This window comes from Bombus huntii, chromosome 7 (assembly GCF_024542735.1).
Source record: "Bombus huntii isolate Logan2020A chromosome 7, iyBomHunt1.1, whole genome shotgun sequence".
Lineage (NCBI taxonomy): Eukaryota > Metazoa > Arthropoda > Insecta > Hymenoptera > Apidae > Bombus > Bombus huntii.
In genome coordinates, this window is record NC_066244.1 from 12669931 (window position 1) to 12695345 (window position 25415).

The 25415-nt window shown below is 36.7% G+C and overlaps 2 protein-coding genes across 8 annotated transcripts in view; both read left to right on the forward strand.

Moving 5' to 3' along the window:
• Positions 1 to 25415, forward strand: part of LOC126867333 (venom protease-like) — a 138718-nt gene that overhangs the window by 112363 nt on the left and 940 nt on the right. The window contains exons 2-3 of one of the 7 annotated variants that reach the window (XM_050621736.1): positions 24597 to 24616; positions 24703 to 25316. The exons of 5 other annotated variants lie outside the window; for them this stretch is intronic. In XM_050621736.1, the coding sequence (XP_050477693.1) occupies positions 24980 to 25316 (337 nt within the window). In that variant the 5' untranslated portion in view covers positions 24597 to 24616; positions 24703 to 24979. Of the gene's footprint in view, positions 1 to 24596; positions 25317 to 25415 lie in introns of all 7 variants that reach the window. One more of the 7 variants, XM_050621734.1, reaches the window with a different exon arrangement.
• Positions 22063 to 25415, forward strand: part of LOC126867358 (venom serine protease Bi-VSP-like) — a 28138-nt gene continuing 24785 nt past the window's right edge. The window contains exons 1-2 of the mRNA XM_050621798.1: positions 22063 to 22163; positions 24442 to 24531. The gene's annotated coding sequence lies outside the window, so the exon portion shown is untranslated. The remainder of the gene's footprint in view (positions 22164 to 24441; positions 24532 to 25415) is intronic.

Here is a 25415-nt window from a genome sequence, read left to right on the forward strand (position 1 = left end):
TTTCTTTTAAGGAGAGCTATAGAATTACTCCATACCTTTGTTAGGCAAAGCGTTCATCCCTTGACCGCGGCTACGTTGGGCTACAGACTGTCACCTCGAGCCAAAGCTCACCGTCACTAATCTCGAACAATTACAATCGGATTGAATAACTACAATAGTTTAGTTACAGTTATAGTAGACTTTAGATTGCAATGTTGCGGGGCTATCCAAAGGTTCCGGTGTCCTTTCATCTCCGACATATAGATATACATGTATATGTGACGAAATATACTAAAGCAATATTGACCCTTTGTCGCTGAAAGTACCAAACTACAAAACTTCCTTTCAAATTTTCAGAATAAGGAAATCAGGATCATGATAATTGGAACATAATTAAAAATAATATATCTTCTCTATAATATAATGAATACATTGGTTCATTTAATTTTTATGGATATTCAAACGCTTCTGTGAAATAAACCGTCAAGATTATAGAGTGTAAAATTCATAGCTATGAAATAACTAAAACTCTGATGTATTATTAAAAATATACGTTAGGTTGTATGTAGTGATACATACAAAGATTACATGTACAAACCCATAATTAACACAATGCTACCGCAACCATTCTGCAATCTACCTTGCCCAAAACACTCTTCCAGTCACCTCCAAACTCTTCAATTCTCTCCACCTAACCACCCACAAACCATTCACAAACATGCAATTCTCGACAAAAGAAGAACTTATCGTCAGTTGTCCTTAACATCTCGTTCATTCATTTGGTCCCTATCCCCCTATTTCCTCCCACTGCGATGATCGCACTACATTTTTCCACGTCTCTATTCTATTCTCTGGATGACCTGAATTCTCGAGCAGTCGAGTGACGATTGATCTGTACAATTGATCGATTTCTTTTTACTGCAGACATGCAAGAAATTCCGTGTTGGAGAGCGATGTTGCGAGTTCGAGTGCCCGGACCATCTGAAGAACGTTACCGGAACTGGTATAGTTTATGTCGTTGATGATAATAATTCCTCCACGACTCAGCAACAAGAGCTATCATCTGGGTGATGAGCTTAATGGTGCTGTTGCGGCTATTTTAATTTTTCAACAAGGATCCAGATGGCGCCGTTGACGAAATTCTTTCATTATAAACGTCAACGATCAACATCAGCCATCAGGGAACGAAGAAGGTACGCTGTAACGTGTCTGAGTAATTATACCTCGAGGAGTACATACAATTATGTAATGAAGATTCGTATGTGAGTGTTTGTTTTCTTATTTCTTTTCCCTTTGTTTCATTTGAATGGATTTTTGTACTCAAAGAGCGAGGTAAGATTACGTCAGATACGTTTTTACATATGCTAAAAAAATGGAAAATGATGATGATGAATCAATGACACGTAGAAAATTATAATCTGTTGTATTGCTGTTATCTAATGGTGTTGTAGTTGACTGTATGGTGGATGTATCTAATGGTGTTGTAGTTGACTGTATGTTGTTCAATATTGCTATGAAACTCTTCTGATTCATTGTCACTTATACGAAGGATGGAAGTATACGAAATTGATAAAATTATTAATAATATTTACGAAGAGAAAGTAAACTGTTGGATATATGACAAAATAATTCTATTTTAAATAAGAGACTGGTCAGCGTGGTTATTTTGTTTACAAAATCAAACGAATTTAATGAATGTAATGATAAGGAAGTAACTATAAGTGGCTGTTAAACTATTTTTATGCTTGAAAAGTAATTCGCAAAGTAATGTAAAGCAGTACTACTGAGCTGTACATAACCTCTTTCAGAATTTGTTCTTAACCTCTTGCTTCATAACTTCCTTAATTATACTCTTCAAACTTATTGACTACTTCGATGTTGTTACGAACAGGAACTGATAAAATATTAATCTTAAATATAGATTGAAATGAAAGCTTGTCACGTAAATATATACATATATGTACTACTTACTCAAACTATGGATCACATAACCTATACAAAAAAAAAAAAAAATTATTGTACACTATAAAGCAAGAGGTTAAATCTTTAATCTGTTAAGAATTAAATTTTTTATTGTAACTGCGAAAATTATAAAAGTACCAAGCGAAGCAAGTACGGAATATATGCGGAGTATGAATCGCTCAACGAACCAAAGAGCGGCTCAGTGACAAAATTAGTAAAGTAAAGACCACAAATATTACAACATTATATTCTACCACAAAATAATTCTCTATACAAAAAAGGTACACAACGAATCGATTTTTCACAACGTTAAGAATCAACAGAACCAATCAAGACCAGGCGAGACTCTCATAAGACAACGATATCAGAGGGATCAAATCAGCGACTTCAATCTATGTTACAGAGTATAGTTATCAAGAAAAATTGCTCTTTTCATGAAAAGCATGGTAATGATACTCTTATAATACATTGTATATCTGGCAGTCGGATGTGCCCGTGGCCATCGGAAATGTAAAGACGACGCTTTTAGAAAGTGATAGCGCCATCGCGTTTTAAAAACTTTTACTTTTTCATTTACCATTACGAAGATTGTGATGGAAGAACGTAATGGGGTAAAAGACGACAATTCCTTAGTGAAGAATGCTCAAAGAGATTCTATAGAGATCGATGCTCGTTCCGTTGGGTGGTTCATTCGAATTTTGATTGTGTTACGTCGCGTATCAGTTCGCTGTGGAGTGCCGAAACGTGCAGACGTGTCTCTAGTGCCCACCGTAGTTCGAAAACAACACGTGTCGCCCAACCGTCGAAAGAGAACACAGCTAAGTGTCCCTTACCCTCTAGGGAGAAGAAAATCCCACGCACCTAACCCCAACTCGAATACTAGCCTCACAGCCTCACGACTAGTTGTTCATTCCGAATTAACTAGCTCGATGATGGCCCAGCAACCGCGACCAGGCTCTCCGGAGCAGACTCGCAGCTATCCCGCGCTACCCCCCCCCCCCCGTGGCAGAAGTGTAGCAGAACTCTCCGCACTAACGACGCTAACACTACAAAGAAAAGAAAAATAGAAACAGCAACGCAAATAAACACACACAACAGGTTCGCCGTATTGGAATCCTCAAACGACGCCATGGAAATCGTAGAACCGCCACCAAACCAACACTCACAGAGAATCCCCCCTCCCCCACCAATATTTCTGGACGACGTCATTGACATACAGACAATGATCAAGTCCCTAGAGAGAGATACCAGCAAGGAGGAATATAACCTTAAGATAAGCAACAACAAGGTGAAAATACTACCGACGAACCCAGAAGCTTACAGAAAACTCACCAAGACACTCAGGACCCTGAACGCCAACTTCCACACCTACCAACTCAAACAGGAAAGGCCTTTCCGGGTAGTCCTACGAAACATACACCACTCAGCAGACATAGACGAACTAAAATACGAACTCTCAAAACTCGGCCACGAAGTCATCAACGTAAGTAATATAAGGCATAGAGTCTCGAAAGACCCGTTATCCTTATTCTTCCTAGACATTAAACAAAAACCGAACAATAAGGAAATCTACAACATCAGTCGCCTAATGAACGCGATAGTAAAGATCGAACCACCGCTCGTGAAAAAAGAAATAGTGCAGTGCAAAAGGTGCCAAAGGTACGGTCATACGCAGAAATACTGCAACCATACTTTCCGCTGCGTTAAATGCGCAGGCACTCACTCCACTGACCAGTGCGCCAAATCACCGGAAACCCCAGCGAAATGCATCCACTGCCAAGGGGACCACCCTGCCAACTACAAAGGCTGCCCAGCATATAAAACACTATACACGAACAGGTACCCTAAGCTCAGAGCAAAAGAGGTATCCAACCAAACACCCAGCCCGCCGAAATTCACGACTACCCCAACCCCCTCAACCAACCAAACACCCAGTCCTACCAAAATCATCTCCACCTCAACCTCCTATGCCCAAGCAGTACAAGGCATCCAAAATAACCCGAACAGCCAAAGGAACCTTCCCCAAAACAGTGTCCCCAACCCACCTAACACAGACAACTCCTCAAGGCTTGAAAAGCTAATAGAGAAACAATCGGAGCAAATAAATCACTTGCTATCGCTACTAACACTCATCGTGGAAAAATTAGCACGCCCCGACTCAAAATAAAACCAAGGCGTATAGCACTCTGGAACGCCAACGGTCTAGCGCAACACAAACTTGAACTAGAACTCTTCTTAAAACACCAGCAAATCGACGTAATGCTCGTATCGGAAACCCACTTCACCGACAAGAGCTACCTGAAAATAAATGGTTACAAATTCTACCATACCCAACACCCCAGCGGAAAGGCCCACGGTGGCACCGGAATAATAATCAAAGCAAGTATCAAGCACTACGAGCTCCCATCATTCCAGAAAGACTACCTCCAAGCAACAAACGTAGCAATAGAAGACTGTCATGGCTCAATCACCACCTCAGCAGTATACTGCCCTCCCAGACACTCCATCGCCAAAGAAGACTTTGATAACTTCCTGGACACCCTGGGCAATAGATTCATAGTTGGAGGAGACTACAACGCCAAGCACATCCAATGGGGCAGCAGACTGGTTACAGCAAGAGGCAAAAACCTCTTAAACAGCATAATAAACAACAACCTCAACTACCTCACCACATACGAACCCACATACTGGCCCACTGATACCAACAAAATACCCGACTTTCTCGACTTCTTCATAACTAAAAATATCCCATCAAGACACGTCCAGATCAACTCCTCGGCTGATCTCTCCTCTGATCATTCTCCCGTGATAGCAACAATCAGTTCAACAATCATCGAGAATACACCTAATGGCTCCATTCACAACCAACACACCAACTGGCAGCTCTTCAGAGAAGTCTTTACACACTCAACCTCAGCCTTCACCCCACTAAAAACAAAGGAAGATATCGAAGCAGCCACGGAATACTTAAACACGAGCATAATAAACGCAATCCGCCTCTCCACACCGACAAAGCCATCTAGCAGCAAACAAGAATATCCCCAATACATACTAAAAAAAATAGCAGAAAAACGTAGACTAAGAAGAGTATGGCAGACTCATAGATCACCGGAGAACAAACGCAAACTTAACAGCGCAACTAGAAAGCTATCCAGAACCTTAAGAAACTATAAAAACGACTGTTTCCATAAATACCTCGCCAGCTAATCCCCCACAGCCGACGCCAACTACTCACTATGGAAGGCCTCCAGGAAACTCACACGCCCCCCACAAATAATCCCACCTATCCGCCGTCCGCAAGGTGGATGGGCGCGAAGCCCTATAGAAAAAGCCGACCTGTTTGCCAAACACTTGTCAAAAGTATTCAAACCCCATTCCCCCCAAGCCGCCGCGGACGTTACTGAATACCTGCACACCCCCTTCCAAATGTCCCCTCCTATCGAACCCTTCTCCTCTGCAGAGACTATAGAAACAATCAGTCGCCTAAACCCCAAGAAAGCAGCAGGACACGACCTAATAGGCAATAGAGCAATCAAGGAACTTCCCACAAAAGGGATAGCACTCATCACATCGATTTTTAATGCTATCCTTTGCCTGGAACATTATCCTAAGGCTTGGAAAATCTCATTGATTACCCTCATCCCTAAACCCGGTAAACCGATATACGAAACCTGCTCCTATCGTCCAATCAGTCTTTTACCTACCCTGTCCAAACTATTCGAGAAGATGCTCACGAACCGACTCCTTCCAATCCTAGAGAACTTGAAAACACTCCCAGGTCACCAATTCGGCTTCCGAAAACATCATTCTACAGTAGAGCAAATCCACCGCTTAACTCATACGATCAGCCAAACACTCGAAAAGAAAAAATATTGCTCAGCGGTTTTCCTAGACATCCAACAGGCATTCGATAAAGTATGGCATGAAGGGCTACTATACAAACTTAAAAAGATCCTACCCCACCCCTACTACTCCATCCTAAAATCTTACCTAACCAACAGACAATTCATGGTTAAATGCCTAGACGCCACTTCCGCAACATTCCCAATAGAAGCCGGCATACCCCAAGGTAGTGTCCTCGGCCCCCTACTGTACTTCATCTACACTGCCGACCTACCTATATCAAACGATATAACAATAGCGACATTTGCAGACGACACAGCGCTATTAGCTACCCACGCAGACCCGGTAATAGCCTCATCCACTCTCCAGCGAAGTCTCGACTCCATGGAAAAGTGGTTTCACAAATGGGGCTTCAAAGTCAACGAAAAGAAATCCTCACATGTAACCTTCACGCTCCGAAAACAAACCTGCCCCCAGGTCACCATCAACAATGCAACAATTCCTAGCAGCGACACAGTCCGATACCGGGGCATGACCCTGGACAGGAGACTAACGTGGAAGACACACATCTCAGATAAAAGGAAGCAACTAAAGGACAAACTAAAAAAACTCTATTGGCTCACGGGCCGACGCTCCAAACTAAACATACAGAATAAAATTACCCTCTACAAGACCGTAATAAAACCTGTCTGGACCTACGGAATCCAACTATGGGGAACAGCAAGTAACTCCAACATTGAAATACTCCAACGCTTTCAATCGAAAACGCTAAGATCCCTAATTGACGCACCTTGGTATGTAACCAATGAAACAATACACCGCGACCTCAAGATACCCACCGTCAAAGAGGAAATAGCAAAATATAGCGACAGATATAGCAAAAGAATCAACAAACACCGAAACCCCCTAATCACTGGACTACTCGATACGACGGACCAGATTCGCAGGCTGAAGAGGCACTACCCGCTAGACCTAAACGTTAGATTCATTTAGTTATCCAAATTAAGCATATGCACTTACTTATAATACTTATAAATTATACCTATCTATAATAAGTATTAACTTATTGTAAATAAACAGCCATGTCACTGCGCCACGCCAGAAAAATTACTGAAAATTCTCAACGCGAGAATTGATTGTAATTTCAACAAATAAATAAAAAAAAAACGAAAGTGGTACAAACGAAGTCCACTTAAGAATAGTACAACAAAATCGGTTGAGGTTAGGTTATCGTGCAGATATCGCGGCTTTTGCATTGGAAATCACGCAACTGCCAGTCTCGTCGTTCCTTGTAAACGAAAGAAATTTATTGTAATCGGTCGGAATTAACATAAAACTCGTCGCATGCGACCATATGGCCTGAATGTTGAATAAACGAGAGTAGAGCGCGAGCTATGTGATTCTAACCGTTTAGGCGGAAACTAATGATTGTAACCAGAGCCGAGATATATGCCAATATTACTTTGCTCGACAAAGCGTATAAGATGAGGAGAGAATCGCGATAAGGTAGAACAAGAGACAGATATTCTCTACGTAAAGCAAGTCTGTCAACTAGATTGAAATCCTATAGCTATAACTACAGTGAATCCATATTCTGGCGAATTGTCTTTTCACAAATGAAGCTTCTGAAGAACGGAATTGATACAATAACTGCTGTTCATTCATAACTACTGTTGTAAGAATCTATATATTTGTCTATCTATATCTATATATATCGAACTATATATATTTGTCAGAATGTCATTTTATCAAAAAATCCATCCTCTGTAATCATAGTTTAACGAAGCATAATTAATAGAAGAGGTAGAGCGTTCAGTGGAGATGATTTAATCACAGTTAAGTAGATAAATCTCTATATTAGTCTCTTTAATTAAAATGTCCTACGTTTTATTTGCGTCATGTTTTTTCTTCATCCAATTTAAAATGTTTAAATAACAATAGCCTATACAATATAATCTTATGTAAAAAAATTGATTATACCATGTTTATTATAGATATTTAACATTTTTGTGTACATACAAAATTTAAATTATACCTCGCTTGAGAACAAAAATTCTATTTGTTTCCCTAACATGTACTAATAATTATTGATCAAACTAGAAAAAGCTGGAGGAGATTACTTAGGAAGATTACTTAGCATCTTATATTCCTGGCAAGGCTCGAACGTTTTATCTTCCTTTAGATTTTCCTAAGTTTCCATTTCTCTGACTTGCTATTTTAGTTAGCTTAGTATACGTGCTATACATAGGTATGTATAGTGTCATGATCGCAACAGTCGTGAGTTACCCACGCTTTATCCTCTGTAAACTATTTATAAAAGAAGAACAAATTACATGTTAGAACTTTCATTCAATTTACCAATACAAATAATTTTAAACAAGAAAAAAGACCTAATGCAGTGGTTTCAACTTAAACATATCCAACAGTTATTTACGAATAAATAGTATAAATCTTTTAGCAACATGAAATTCGCGATATTTATTCAAATATTTATATTTACAGTGCGCCATCAGCAAAGAAAACGTGTTTATCGAAACGTGCGCTATCGATTTTATGCTTTTGCCACGCAAACAGGGAAATTGCAACTCAAAATTGAATTCGCACTGCAAAGCGTTGACGTTACGACATCAATTACATACTTCAAAAACACCGAAGGTATCACACGGAATCAGAGAGATTCTATGAGAAGTTAAACGCATAGTCATCCTATTGGGAATAGGATTGCTTTGATTCGAGCTCAAACATAGGGAAAGCTGAAAGAATCTTTTGCGGATCTTCCTTCTTCTCTACGTTGGATTTTATACAAAACGACTTTAACCTTTTCAAGGAAATACGGAAATAAGGATTTTAGATAGAGAGATTTATCTGGAAGGAAATGGATAGAAAACGTAGAACCAGTTCTTGTTGGTTGAAAGATTTTTTCTCTTCGCAGAGATTCAAGCTTTAAAGAACGATCAAATATGTGCGCAGCTGACTTACGCGTGAAGTTATTATTAAAAAAAATTGTTGCATTTAAAAGGATAAATATTAATTTAAATTTAAAAAAATTGTTTGTTCAATTATCATAAGTTTAATTTAAATTTAAAAAAATTGTTAGTTCAATTATCATAAGTTTAAAGATATGTAGATATTGTATTTACATATCGAAAATCAGACAGCAATATTAATTAACACACCTAGTCAAACGCACACGTACTTTAAAACCGTGCTTTAAAATCGATATTCGCTGAAACAATACATCGCTCTGCGCTTCCAATTTGTTTTCGCACGAAGAATCAGTCCACTCATTGTTACCGTCACCATCTCTACCGTAATCTATATTACTCGAATAAATTCTATATCTTGATTGGAAAATCACATATTTTAACGAACTTCCTTATTTTTTGTTTTTTATGACTTTAATTGGCAATTTCCATAATGTTCTATAACTTGACAATAGACTGATAATATATCAGGATATATATACATACATCATGTTTTTGAGGATTCTGTAGTAAAATAATTATAGGAAAAACAAACTATTTAAGAAAAAATTACCACCTTCGAGTAATAAATTATAGAAGGTTACCAATGTAATTTAAAACTTAAAAATAATCTATTACACGTAACAAAGAAAAAGATTTCTTCGCAAACAGTAACTCGAAAATTACTATTTGGATTAAGAATTCATTTTCAAGGTTCTACAAGCACGAGTATCTTATGGATATGAGATTTTCAGTGTACATTTTAATAACCATATTTCATATTGCATGCTGCGGTCCGAGAAAAATCCGCAGTTACTATTCTGTTAATCCCTGCTGCTTTTAAAGACCATAAGTAGTCGTCCGTAAGGTTTAAAAGATTTCGAGTAGATTTGTATTACGTATTTTGTCTTCTAATTTTTAAAGAGAGAAATTCTTAAAGAAACTGTAATGGGACATTATTATCAAATATTAAACGTGGTTCCATTGGGTACTTTTATGGTCTGCGAGATATATATGCATTATACGTTGCTATTAGCAACGCGTAGCGATGAACGATGGATCGTTATCTCGTCTCGGTTGTGTACATATCAGTAATGCACAGTACTCGTACTAAATATCTTACAAATTCCATACAGATTTTCAGATTAGTTTCGAATAATACCAACACGACCATGATAGTCACAGTACAGTATTAAATAGTGCCACTATGCATAATACACTCCTAAAATGTTTCTACAAATATATTTGTCCGAATATTTTTGTCAGCTACTATATCCTAACCACGATTTATTAAACAATATATAGATTTAAAAAAGAATATATAACGACATTACTTGTTTAGGCTAGATTGGTTTAACTTGTATAGTTTTAATAACTGTGTAAGATCAAACAAGAACTTATCGTTAGTTTGGCGAGATTTGATTACACGAAGCAACATAATTGCTTTGAAACTCAGGACAGAAAACAATGTCAACCGGTAGACGCGTTTGTCTGGTGAACGTGTAACGCGTGAATAATAGATAGCGACAATCACGCGAACGCTAGTTACAGCTGACTTGGCTTACATTGTAGCATTCAAACTAGAGTATACGAGCCGTAAGCGCTATTGAAAGTTGAAAGGCCGACTAGTGAGCTTCATCCTATCTCATTTTTTAATCAGGCGATGGATCGACGAATCGTATTGATTTCGAGGATTATTATAGTTCTGTGACAATTTTAAAGCGTGGTTTGTCTAATCTTGTCTCGTTAGCTACAGACTCTTTGGCGAGCAGCCTGAAACTTGATCCACTTTCGAGAAAATGAAAAATTCGTTTCTTCTCTTTGCTTCCCTGTTCCTTCTTTCCTCCCTTTTCCCTTTTTACATCGCTTTGTTTTACATCGCAATTTACATTTATTTGTAAAGTTTGAATCTCCTCGATATTGAAGATGTTGAAGCTGCAAGTATGTATTTCATTTTAATCCATTCGAGACCGAGATTTAATTGTAAGACGATACCTAGGTGTCGGTACGATCTGAATGTTTAGTTAGAATGATTCTGTGTTTTACTCTCTCCAGGGTATCCTTTTCATACTTTGATTTTAAATCGATGACAATCTTAAATAGTATGCTTCATATTTTTAAAATATAAAATTATATACTATGTTATTCTATAATGTATTATGTACAGTTATATATATATATATATATATATATATATATATATATATATATATATATATATATATAATAATTCTATATTGAAAAAAATATGAAATTAACATGATATATACATTACTACATAAGTTATATATAAAATATGTATATTATACCCTTGCCTACTGACTGATATGAATTTCTTTCGGTCTCGAATGCGTTAAAAGAGAGCGCAAAGAAGTCGAAATTACTTATTGTAATTAGTAAAACGACCTGAGAGGCAGACAGATACAAGAAAGAAGGAATATTATATTAGCGGCATTATCATGTTTTTGCTCTCTTTAAGTCTTTCATCGAGACAGACAATCTACAGGTATTAATCGACCAATTTCTCCAAGCTGATAACTTCGAATTGATGTTTATATATAAGAAGTGTTATGTGTTAATCTGTCTAAATGTTTAAAAGGTGTTATAAATTAAATGTTGTTAAACGATACGTAATTACCTTTTGATCGTAAATTTTACTATCAAAGGGTCTTTTATGTATGCGTAATCATTGTGAATTATAACAATTTATGTGATCGATATTAAAGGTGTTTAAAAGCATGTATTTTTTTCTATATTATTATTCTCCTATATTATTATCCTATATTATTATAGCATTCCTATATTATTATAATATCCAATTACATGTTGATACACAAGATATACAGATTATTATTTATAACGTTTTGGTTTTCTTAATTGAGTCATTCATTTAGTACAAATGATAAGAAATTAGTAATAATTCACAAAAAAAGGATATTGTAGTAGAAATATTATAAAAAAACATTTTCTGTTTTAGTGTAGAGTTACTCCTTCTTACAGACAGTGTCGTACAAATCTGTACGTCTCTGAGAAAATGTAGGTATCTGAGCCCTTACTTCCTCAACAACTTTTAGATCTGATAGAAAAAAGAAACATACGAAGTAATAAGTAATGCTTGCTAATAAATTCAACAAATACAGAGGAAGATGGCTAAATCGATTTTTTTTTTTATTTATTTGTTGAAATTTTTTTTTTTTTTTTTTTTTTTTTTTTGATATCGGTGACTGCCATATTCTCTTGAGTTTCCAAATCGTAAAGAATCTTTCCCCAGGGATTGGTCAACCAATCAAACCAACCAATTACTTTAATTAATGCAAGCTGTACTCGAGATTCGCGCATCTTGTGTAAACACACCGGGTCAGACAAAAGTTTTCATTCATCCCAGTAGAACTTTCGTAGTCCTTGAGGACGAGTGTCGCTTCTCGTGCATCTAAAGTTTCGTTCAAATTAGCCGATTTATTTGAACTCGATCGACTGGAAACCTCTTTGTCACTGTGAATTTGTTACTTAATTGATACTCTTATACGCCTTTGTCCTTTAAGCTCTTACATCCATTTTTAATTAGTCAAGTCGTTTGACTTTTCACAAGTATTTTGAAACTATTTTACTAGCGCGAATCTACTTTTTTTACTTGAGATTATCTGCTATTTTTATTGAAATGTATATGTACGTATATACACTTTTGAATTTTAGCCTTCTATTATTCTTATATCCTTTAAACGTCATTTCAAGCTTCAAGCGACTTTAACTCAAATAGCTCGATTTCAAGTTCTAACGTATACTGTAAAGCACACTTGCGAAGTGAAACAGTAAACACGATATGAAAACTCTCTCCCCAGTAAGAAATCGAATATCCAATTTCAATCGTGCTTCATCGATGAAGCATCAATGCTACGTAGAAGCATCGTGGCAGCCGCAATACGGATCCGTTGAACAAAAATTTCCTGGCACGATCGTTTTCGTAACGCTATTAGCCGTTTCAGTATCAGGGATGTTTTAAAAATCCGTATCGGATTGTACCATGAAGCGCAATAGCGCTTCGTTTATTTATTTACGAGAAGTGCCGATCAACTCGATTGCACTGCTCTTTTTTTTTGCCGGAACATACCGTTCAACGCGTTCACGCTTCACTTCATCAGCTATATCAGAAACGTTACACTAAAGAGTCAAAAGGTTGCCAAATATTCGTGCTTTACCTTTTGTTTGTGTGACGTTCTGTAATTGGTTTTCCAATTCAAGAGGTAATTTATACATTAGTTTTTTCTTTATTTGGTTTACGATTATTTGAAAGAAAAGTAATTACGAGAGGAAACTCTGATATGACTAGCGACAAGCTACGTTCGGAACCGAGCGCGTTGTGAATTGACAATCGTAACTAAACATCGCGACACAGTTCACCACACTACGCGTACAACATGATCACGCTGAGTGGCGTTGAAACGGTTAACGTAACTGCGCGTACGACCGTCGAATGGCAAAGATATTCAAGCTGAGAATCGTTTTCAGATGCTATAGACGACAACTGTACTGACTTTCAAGGAGAAACCATTCGACATGGTCTTATGCTTGTGCCGGGACCTGCGGTTTGCAGTCTCTGCATCTGCTATCATTCGAAGCCGAAGTGGTGCCAGGTGATCTCATGCAAACCGCCCGTAGTGAGTATATGCTCATTACTTAAACACTTAACACAACCAGAGAGAAACTAAAGCACACCGTTAACGCTTGCACGCTGGTCGTTAAAGCACATGCTACGCGAATACGGTACACAGCGATTCATCTAACTTGCCTTGAATTACTTTTACAAAGAGAAACATGGACAGGAATAATTTTTTGTTACGAGTCGTTTAATTTATTCGTTCGTTAGGACGATTGGTCTGACAAATTCAAAGTCTTGTTCCGTATAAATATTTTTAAACAAGCACGTCATAAGCTTTGTATATTTTTTCTATCGCAACGAAACTGTTCAGAGAAATGTTGAAATTATTAATTACAAAAGAAGACATTTACGTTGTAAAAATGTTAGCGAAAACATTTGTGAAAAAGTTACTTTGTTATAAATTCTACAGAAAGAAATATTGAAAATCACGTCCCATTTATTCAGTTGCACGTATGAAAAGTATATTGCATTCGCGCAAAAAAATCCCTTAAGGATACATATTTTATAATAATTGGAGTGTCAAAGTTATTACGCGGATTGGCGTACACGTGCCTTTTAATGAAACTAGGTTATTCATTTGTTATTCGTTCCTAACTTTTAACTTTATGATTTTTGCGGAATAAAATTTTATATTCCGGTTCAGTTTATAAATGATTCATTTTGAATTTAGTAAAATTAGAGTTACAGCAGTGCAATTTAATAAAGAACAAATAATCATTTGTACTTTATTAAAATGTTCTTTTAGCGTCTCGTTTTAATATTTCTCTAATAATATTTTCTTAACCGTAAATGGACGTACATTTATAATGAGAATTCAGAAGCAAAAATATTTCATACAAAAATAAATATTCCCCATGTGTAAATAGCTACGTTATTACTTTTATGTGTATCTAACGTCTTTCCATGCAAGGTAACGTATATTTGCTTCTTCGCTTCTGAGTAGTGAAACCTGGCATTCATGCGGCTGAGAGGTAGTTACGCGCCGACAACGAAAAACATAAAATGAATAAAAAGCATGAGCCATCCTATAAAAAAAATAAAGCTGCTTTTATCTTTCATTACATATTCGTCAGAATATTGTTAATAAATATTTAAGTTCAGATTTCAGCTTAAATAAATGCATAGGATTGGACATTTATTTATATATGTATCTGTGAACGCTTTTTGACATAAAATTTTTATAACGACTAAAATGACATATTCCGATATTAAATTAATTTGATGAGAATAAAAACTGAATTTTTTAAACGAGATTTTGTATGAAGTTACATTTATTGGGAAAAATTCATTCTTTTATAATATGATAAAACGAGACTCATAGTCTGTATAAATCATTTCATGGAATATTATATGTATGTACATGTGTTCTACGCTTTTATTATAAAAATGCTAAATGAACATAACGATCAAATGCATCGACAAATGCATTGAACATATCGATTGTTATTTTGAAAAATTGATTATCTTTTATTTGTTTCGAACTACAAATTGATTGAGACATTCGTGTTTGCTAAATTGCGAATTTAACGCAATGAAGTCGTCTGAATCCCTTGCGAGCATGTAAATATAGCGTCGAATTAACAGGTCAATTACTTGAGGTTGGAACTGAAAGAAAGAGAAAAATGGAGGAGGTCTTGCCTTTGAATGCTGGACACTTCTAAAGCCCACAGTTCGCTGAAATTGCCAGAGAATTCAATTAAATGGCAAATTAAACCATTGAACTGAATCTGTTTCCAATCGTGAGCTTGGAGGTTCTACCCTTTGAATTTTTAAACCAGTCAACCTTCTTTTGTACGTATGGTAACGAATATAATTCATAAACTAATGAAGTGTGTAATTCAATTGAAAGCTCTTTTCACTGAATTCAGTTTAGACTAAGAAAAATGATATAATAACGAAATTATCAATTTACAATTTATAGAGCGTATACTTTATTCGAAAGTGAAGTTTATTACTGCAAATATTAGTTGGCTATTTATAGCCTGTTTGAAAAGGTGATTTAATTTCGATTGATTTTCGATAAGTTTTTGTTGGTTTACTCAGGTTAATTAATCTCCAATAAAATAGAAATACCAATCCGGTAGTAAAATTGCTTTCTTGCTTATAACTTTTTTACTAATTAGCGATGCACGATTCCAGACCAGTAAATATTTTTCCATCGGGAGAAGTCTTACAATTAAATCTCGGTCTCGAATGGATTAAAATGAAATACATATTTGCAGCTTCAACATCTTCAATATCGAGGAGATTCAAACTTTACAAATAAAAGCGGCCTGTTCCCCTTTCCACGACAGACTCTCATACCATATCCGCTCTTATCCAGGCTTTTATTTGAAACCAGCAATGCGTTAATTTACAATTTAAATTTACCCGGACCATCCACTAAATCGTCAGCCCTTTATAAATATATAATAAACCCAGAACATGTGCCTGTGCCCCTGGTATCGACACTTGTGATGTTCGTACCGGAACCTTTGTACAATTTCAATTTGTCACGCGTGAATATCGATTCTTCCAAGGGTCCCAGCTTTGTGCGGCTAAATCCTTTAGAACGATTAAAATGATACTAATGATATGGTATTTTTTACAAAGATTTAACATATCCATAAAATAGGAAGTTTCGTGCTCTCCTATTTTATATTAATTATAAATTAATAAGTTTTATATGTGTTATTTATAGATCTAATAAATTTTTTATTGGTTTACAGCAGGTGCTCCGGGTATAAACAGACGACAAACGAACAAATAGAAATTCAAACTATTGTCGTTGTTTAACTCGCATGGGACTATAAGCTCGAATTGGACTTAAACGTTACGATCGTCGAGAATAATTACTATATATACCCTGTACGACGGGCAGAGAATCTTAAGTTATTAACGGCAATTCCTTTGTGCATGATTCAGGTTTATTAACAACCTGTAATGGATAATCATCGATGAACTCTTTTTGAATAAAGTTCACATTTATAAAGTAAACACAATAAAATACGACAGGACAATTGTAATCGATAAATAACATTTTATTAGGATATTATAAGAAGCTAAGATATCGAGTTCTAATTGTGAATATCAAGCGCTCGTCGTTCGAGGAGATTACCAATATTTTCTTCCTTAACAATATTAATTACGAAGTTTCGATACCGTTTATGACATTAAGATCTCTTGATAAAGTTGTATCGTTAAAATCTTACTGTTCCTAGGGAAAATATATAGTTAATATATATAGTTAAATATATATAGTTAAAACCGGAATATATATAGTTAAAACTTCCAGAGGAGCATCTCGCAGACAAATTATTGATTATTAGTGTCGATTGACTGTAATCGACATTTGGTGCGTGAAGTTGTATGTTTCGCGAACATGCGTTGATGCAGGGATTCTGTTGCAAATCATAAACTACGATACGTACTTCTCGCTACGATTCGGTGAATCGACGCCGCGAAGTAGTCGCTCCCCAGTTTCGGTTAAGATAACAGAGGTGGTTAAATGAATATGACACAGTAGAGTAAGTTATATTTCACCGTTTATTCCAACAACTTATAACGAAGGCAGTTACGCTGGTGCGTATGTACGAGATGAGTGAGTGACTGATCTACGGGTGTGTATACCCGGTTAAAAAGATGTTGACCGTTCGAAGGATGTAAAATCAGTACTGTCTTGGGAGACGATGCTGTCTCGGAGGAAAGCTAAGGATGGGTGTGTCTAGCGCACGGGACCATCGGATTTGTTGGTGACGATTTTAGTTAGGAGAGTGAGGGAATAGGCTTCGTTGTTAATTGGTTAAACGAAGGGTCTTAACCGCCCTCGAGAGAAGGTGGTTAGTGGGAGGAAAGTTGCAGCGTACGTGAGAAAAACTAACTTTCCCTTGTCCAGCCGTGGTAGACAATAGTCTTTAGAAATTCTTCGGAAATAGACGTTTGTTTGGTTTGAAGGACCTTTACTAGGAAATCTATGAGATTTATGGAAGGTGTAGTATCGGAATATATTAATAATGGATTGAAAATACAGATATTAGTTAGACAGAGAAACGATGTTTGATTAACAGGAAAACTACATGCAACGCTCGTATTTACAACAAATAACTTGACAACTATTTGGTAACTCTCTCTCTCTCTCTCTCACTAGCAATTCTAACACTCGACAACACTCGCAACTCAATTCTAACGACTCTATGCTTCGACGTCTCGATCAACTCTGATTCTCGCAACACGCACACTTTTCGATTCGCCTTGGATAGCGAAACCGTCCTTCTTCTAACGTTGTCTACTGTTTCCTTCATACCTATGTAAGAACTACCAACTACTTAGTCACGTAGACACTCTTAAATGTAAACGAACCACAGAAACACGACGTACACGGTTTTTCTATTTTCAGCCGATCTCCAATCAAAGCTATTCTACGATATTACAAAGGTACTTTTTTTTTATTTATTTGTTGAAATTACAATCAATTCTCGCGTTGAGAATTTTCAGTAATTTTTCTGACGTGGCGCAGTGACATGGCTGTTTATTTACAATAAGTTAATACTTATTATAGATAGGTATAATTTATAAGTATTATAAGTAAGTGCATATGCTTAATTTGGATAACTAAATGAATCTAACGTTTAGGTCTAGCGGGTAGTGCCTCTTCAGCCTGCGAATCTGGTCCGTCGTATCGAGTAGTCCAGCGATTAGGGGGTTTCGGTGTTTGTTAACTCTTTTGCTATATCTGTCGCTATATTTTGCTATTTCCTCTTTGACTGTAGGTATCTTGAGGTCGCGATGGATGGTTTCGTTGGTAACATACCAAGGTGCGTCTATTAAGGCTCTTAGCGTTTTCGATTGGAATCGTTGTAGTATTTCGATGTTGGAGTTACTTGGACAGCAACAGCTGGTGATACTGTCATACACCTCCATTTATAAACTTTCGAAAATCGATGTGACCTTCAAACTTTAGTGTATTCTGTTTCACAGCACAAAATGTTTCCGAAACGTACGTTTATTGTTACAATAAACTTGACTAGTGGCTCTGAAATACTATCCTTGAAAAAACAATGGGGAAATTGGAGCAAAAAAAAGAAGGAAATAAACAAAGACCTTGTTGGTTCGTAAAAATAAAATATGCTGCAGGAAAAACTTTTTCCAACGGATTGAGATGCGACAAGCTTTAAAAGCTATGACGCGAATCGAGCGTTTGTCTACAAGAGCACATTTTCGGTGGATATATATGTCGGAATGACATTGGGGATAGGGTTGTCGGTGTTTGAGGAGTCTTCATTGAAGGTAGCCATCGTTGCGGTGTAACGAAGATACGATTTATTGACACAGGTATGTGAGGTGGTATGGTGATAGGTGCGTAAGGAACTACTCTTGGTGTTTTTAACGAACAATAGTTTAATTAGAACTAATCAACAATCAGAGTTAACAATTAACAATTAACAATTACACTTAACAGACAACTGGTAACAACTAACAAATAACGATAAACACCGAGAGATCATTCGACGCATTGCTATGCAAATAGTACCGAGGAGTTACACATTTAATGGCGTAAGGCAGACTGTCTGCCCTTTTGTTTCGGATCGCGCAGATTCTTCCCTTCGTAGCCCAACGATATCCCCCACTAGCGTGCATTCATTAGATGTGCCGCCAGTGCTGACACGTGTATGCTCTTCCGAGAATTCGGCGGAAAGAGTGTAAAGATATCGATGGTACATTGGGCACGTCGGTGTTGCGCTTTGGCGGCGTCGCGCTTTGCATCCGGAGCCGTTGAAAAGTTCCGTGGACCGTGCCGCCACATATGAATAACACAGGTTTGACAATCTACCACGGCGGTGAGACGTCCGCGACACTAGTGACAGTGGTCTCCGGTTCAATAACGAAACCGCGGCCAACGGGATGACAGATGGGCGTTCTCGCTGAATCTAAGTCTGACTCGTAAAAATAATTGCTGAGCGTAAAGACGTTACTCTTTGGTCGACGGGAGCGCGTAAAAGAATGCCCGTCCCGTCCCGATGATGCCACAGAGGAAAACTATAATGGGGTGTGTCTAAGGACACGAGATCATCTCGGTGACAAATAACAGGAATTACGTGCTGGATGCTAGAGGACCTCTATTTGCGCGTTCAATTGCTCGCGTTAGAATTTCATGGTTCGTACATCCTATACATCCAATAAATTTTGGAATATTATATATTGAGGAGCTACATTGAAGATTATTGTAACGTAAAATTGACACTTGGATTGTAAGAGAAAAGAAGGCTGAGTCGTAACCCAACTATTAATTTTCTTTTATCGAACTTTATTATAAATTTAGCACTTACAAGAACAGAATGACACTGAACCGGAGAGAAAGGGGCTGCACAAGAACAGAAACTAGAACAAGAACTGCCCGAGCTGGCTGAAGTCTCGGCTTATATGCCTTTTGGTTTGAGGATGCTGAGGGGCTTGGTGTAGGTTATGATGTGGAAAAGTGTTCGAACGTCGGAGCTCGATGTCTTATCTCTGTTGTAGGTTGAGATGCGATTGATGTCACATTATCATGGTCATGTGATTGGAATAAAAGGACCTGAATTTTGTGTAAGATAGAATATCGTGGTTTATACGATCTTAACATTGTTCCTTTGAGTGATTATGGAACGGTAACTATTAAGTTAGACAACGACACAGGCATTTCCTCTGACGTAAAAAATCTGATAATGGTAAATCATAACTTAGAATATTCTGATTAGTTGCGTCCTAAGATATTTGCTCGATTCCGGGAACGTGGCAACGAAGGGAATTCCATTCGTAGGAAAATACGGAGCATCCGTGGCTAGAATATGGCAAAGAAGAGATTGATTCCCGAAAAAAGAGTAACGATGTGTCAGTCTCTCTCTCGAGTGCGTATATATCATATACAGAGAGGTACGACATACTGTTAACGTATGATAGCGCGAGCGTGAAGTATCACTGTTGGAGCATTGCGAAATTTTCGTAAAAATGAGCATCGTTGAGTGGCATCTCTTAGTTAACCATCAAGCGTACAAGTAGAAGATTCTTAAGATTTACGTGATTGATTTCTGATAACTCGGTGCCTACAAATCAATGACTTTTAAGATGAATTATAGTTGCACACGCAAACACGAGCAGTTTTCACCGCAAAGGTTACTTTTATGTAATGTTGTACGCGCGAAAGTATTCATTTCTGTTACCACGCTATTGCTGTTTTGTAAATTTTAGTAGCACAACTATCGGTAATGTGCGATAAAACATGCCATATAATAGATAATTGTAAGTGAAATGACAAGGCGATGGTATAAATAGGTACTTCGACGAAAGTTGGTACAAGTATATCTACGATTCTCAGGAGTAAGTAGTGAGGTAAGTAGGAACGAAATATACAATAAGAATTGAATTTATATAGAGTATTTTGTTATAAATCTTCCTATGTACCTATAGAAACGTGTTTAATATTTTCGAGTATCCAGATTTTTCTATTAAAAGTTATCTGAAATTAATGATTTTCCTGATTTGTACCTTTCTCCTAAGTTTCTTGTAGTCGTCTTACTAACTCAACAGAAATCAACGTTAATTTTACAAAAAGAGCTATGGAGCTTTTTAGCGATTTGCACAAATGAAAATTTTGAAGCTTGTCACTGCGACGAGTTTGATCGTTCTAGTGTTATACTAAACAATCTTCAAACATGAAATTACACAGAAACGTATGTCGATGATATTTGTCATTCCTACGATCTATTTCACATGATCGTGCTTCCTGTCTAATGCAAATTCAATTTATAATACGAACTCGGTTTCCTTTATTGTTGTCAGTCTTTCTAAATCGCCACAGTTTTTCGCTCTTTGTTGCAAAACGTTGAATCATAGTGTGAACCAAGTTTCTTTTATTAGATTCATTCATCGTTATCAGTCCTGCGTCTTTTCAATTCGTCACTTTTTTATTTTAGGACGATGACTGGCTTCAATATACTGTTCGCATGTTTGGCGTTAACCTTTTGAGTGCTGGATACTCCCGGCGAAAGCAATCCGCGTGGACGGCACGCGCTTAGCGGTTGCGATGATTGAAGACGGTATACCTTTTTTGCTAAGGTGAATTGTGTTAATTGAATACGCATGGCGGAACTAAGTTATAATTGTAATTCCTGTACACCAAATGAAATAAAACTAGAAAGTTATTTTCGAACATTACTTATTCTATTAAAAACATTAAAATGTAAAACATATTTAAACTTGAAATTGTGTTAATAAATCTAAATATTCGAGTCCAAAAAAGTATGGAAAGTTCTTTACGTATATTTTAAACAAAGAAATATTTAGTTTTAAATCACATGCGTATTATATCTACACCAGATTCATTTCACAAAATAAAAACTTTTATGTATATTGATAAAATTAAAATTGTTTAATTATTTTTGTTTGGACATGTATAATTTTCTGTGCTGGGCTGGGTTAAATGCGCAGTAGAGATACTTGTATGCGGGTATCGGTGTGTGGAGGTATGTGTGTGCGCGGCGTTTCGAAAACAGATGAATGTAAACTATTCAGTGGGTTATAGGTCGAGTATAGGAGAAAGTGCCGAGACGCGCGCAAGTGTGTATCCATGAATATATAAGAAATCGTCCATGAAATAAGTATATAACTATTCTAATATTAATTCCAAGTGTAAATTTAGTGTTCCTGTAACATTATTTCGGCTTCAAAGATCCACAATTCTCAACAATTTTCTAAAAACTTTGAGCAATTCAAATCCACTAAAATTAGAAGTTCATTTGGGTGTGGTAAGTCTCAAAACAATCGATACATAAACCGACATCGCATTTTCTGCATTCATATCGCGTATCACTTCGTTTTTTATGTTTCGCGCAAACAACGCATTTTCTTCGTGCTAATTGTGCCTTGTCCGTTTGATTTGAACATTTTGATAGAAAATGTCTCTCTGTTAAACGAAACGGTATATCTTTCGAATCTTTTTTATCACCTCCCACTACGCTTCTACTTTGTGGATATTTCCGTAAAGTGTCTTTTACCAGCGCCGAATGAAATTCATTAAATTTTTGTTTCGTACCAGTAGAATTTTTGTATAGGATATATGCATTGTATATTGCTAAATCTAGCAAACGGAAAAAAAGTTTCTTATACCATTTTATGGTTTTCCTTGTAGAATTAAGTGTACTTAAAACCATATCAACTTTGTCTACAGCACCCATGTAAGAGTTATAATCTGCAATACACGATGGTTTGGTCTTCTTTAACCCTGTTCGATAGTTTTGTTTTTCCGTTTCAATCAACCTAGCTGCGTGTACAGTAGATAGCATCCAGACATCCTTCTTGTCACGCCATTTCATCGCCAATAAATTATTCGTAGATCGGTAACAAATTTCACCTTTCTTCAAGCTTTCTTCCATACGGGGCATTTCGCTCCTATTTTTGCGAACAGTTCCGAATGCATTGGTTTTGTGCTCGTGTAACAAAGTATATAAACGTGGGCTTGTATACCAATTGTCCGTAATTAACGTATGACCCTTCTCAAAGTAAGGTTGAAGGAGCGTCATAACAACGTTTCCAGAAATCCCAATGGTCGAAGTACTTTGACTTATTTCTGTCTTTTTTCCAGTATAAATGATAAAATCCAATACGTAATTAGTTCTACAGTCGCAAAGAACAAATATCTTGATACCAAACCTGCTTCTCTTAGAAGGTATAAACTGCTTGAAATAACATCTGCCTTTATATAGTACGAGGCTTTCGTCGATGCATAGATTTTCATATAGTGTAAATGACTGTGAAAAGGATTTCTTCAGTTTGTCGACTACTGGTCGTATTTTTATTATCGGGTCATCGTTTATTACGTTATGATCATTGAAGTTTAACATTTGTAATAATAACATGTACCTGTCTCGTGCTATTATCTTCCGGAATATACTGGTTTTCAGCATTTCATCGGTGGACCAATACTCCCTCAAAGAGAGTTTCCTTACCCGCGACATTAGCATTGTAGTACAGAAAAATCCATACATTTCGCAGACTGAGGCATTCTGCCAATTGTTCAAACGCGAATTCGTTTTACATGCTATATGATCTTTTACATACTTGAAGTAGTTGTTCGTCTGTTCGGTAATTTGAGAGACCAATTCCTCCGAGAAGAAAATTTGGAAAGCATCAAAAGGTGTTGACTGTGCGTTCAAATGCACTTTTACTCCGGAATTTCCATCGTCAAAGATATGTAATATGGGCGTCAAATTCTTCTTCGTCCACAAGAACATTTCCGTCCGTTTACAGTTTTCGATATTTTGAGTTAAATGCGGATCTTCCTCCTCCGAAGACGTACTCAATGTTCTACACCATTTTCTATTTTTATTTCTACGTGTACCTAATCCATTATTTATATAGTTTTCCACATATTCTTCGGAGTCCGATGAATTGTAATTTTCATTTATTTCACTATCGTCTCTTGTAGTATATTCTTCAAGGTTATTCGACATTTTTTAATATATTAAAGATAAAAAGTAATACAATGATTTATATAAACGTTAAGGAGGTTGAAAATATTGATAAACACATATATAGGTCCTTAGTCCACACAGATAGACTCTCGCTGGACTCGTATATGCGTCCATAGCACTCAAAGGGTTAATTGTCCTGCATTCATCGGTTCAAGCGGGGCGCACTAAAGGTTTGCACTTTAAGTTGTCTTTTTCCATACTGCAGATTGCAGTACGATCTCGTCACACAGTCTTTATCAGTGAAAAAAGCGAAGTCACGCGTGACCACATAAAATTGAATGGAACACGTTTGATTTTTTATTTTCGAGATGGTCACGAAGTTAATGGTCACGAAGTTAATGGGAAAATTCCACCTAAGTATTCGCCTCTTCACCGGTTTTGTTTCTGAAAAATGCTTCGTTAACTTCGCGAATATTCCAACGACTCGCTTCACGCAGAAAACAAACGTGATAACCAGGATAATCGTGAAACAACCAGCGAAGACGAATTAATTCATCACTCTACTGTCAATTCTCTAAATATAATAACTTCTTTCACTATAAATGTTTTATAGCAACCTCGGATGTGCCCTTGCGTCCACCACACTGTGGTTTCAGCAACGTAACGCATACCAGGGTGGTTGGTGGTAGACCAGCTAAACTTGGTACGTTTTATCTATTCCTTTCCGATCAATAATAAGCGATATAATATGAAGGTTGAAATTGAAAGGCACTAAACAGCACATCAAAGTACGTTTCAATTAATTTAAATAATAATACAACGGTTTCATTGGTAGTAACTTTGTTTATTAACTTGAATTATTTCCTCCTTTTAGTTCATGTTAGAAAGAGTATGTTTTTACTTGAAATTAAAAATCGACATACGAGTAATGATACGGATGGCGATGAAAAAGTGTTCGGGAAGAAATTACATATTCGAACTTTAGAGTTCAGTATATTTCAAGTGGAAATTGTATAGAATTAACTAATAAGTGTTGTTCCATTGAAGTCAAAATTCAATTTCTCTCTTAATCAAATTTCTATTTGAGAGTCTGCATCATCGAATGTCCAATGGATAACAATAATTTCTAACTCATCACGCGAGAAAAAATTATGTATGTTCACAACTATGTCTATTGCATTTCAGGTGCTTGGCCATGGATGGTTGCATTAGGTTATCCTAATTACACACACCCAGATGCGGGACCAGTATGGGATTGCGGAGGTTCCCTCATATCGGCTAGACATGTTTTGACCGCAGGGCATTGTGCAGATGACGAAGATTTGTACGTGGTTCGTATCGCGGATTTAAATCTAAAACGAGATGATGACGGAGCGCATCCTATTGAAATGGGGCTCGAATCTATACTAATTCATCCTGATTATATTACCGGGCAACCCTTCCATGATATCGCTATTCTTAAATTGGAGAGAGATGTACCATTTTCGGGTATGTCGTCAAATATTGTTGAGTTTCTAAAATTTATGCTATGGAGTATTACTACACTATCATTGCTTTTGGTTTCTTATCATTTTTTATCATTTATTT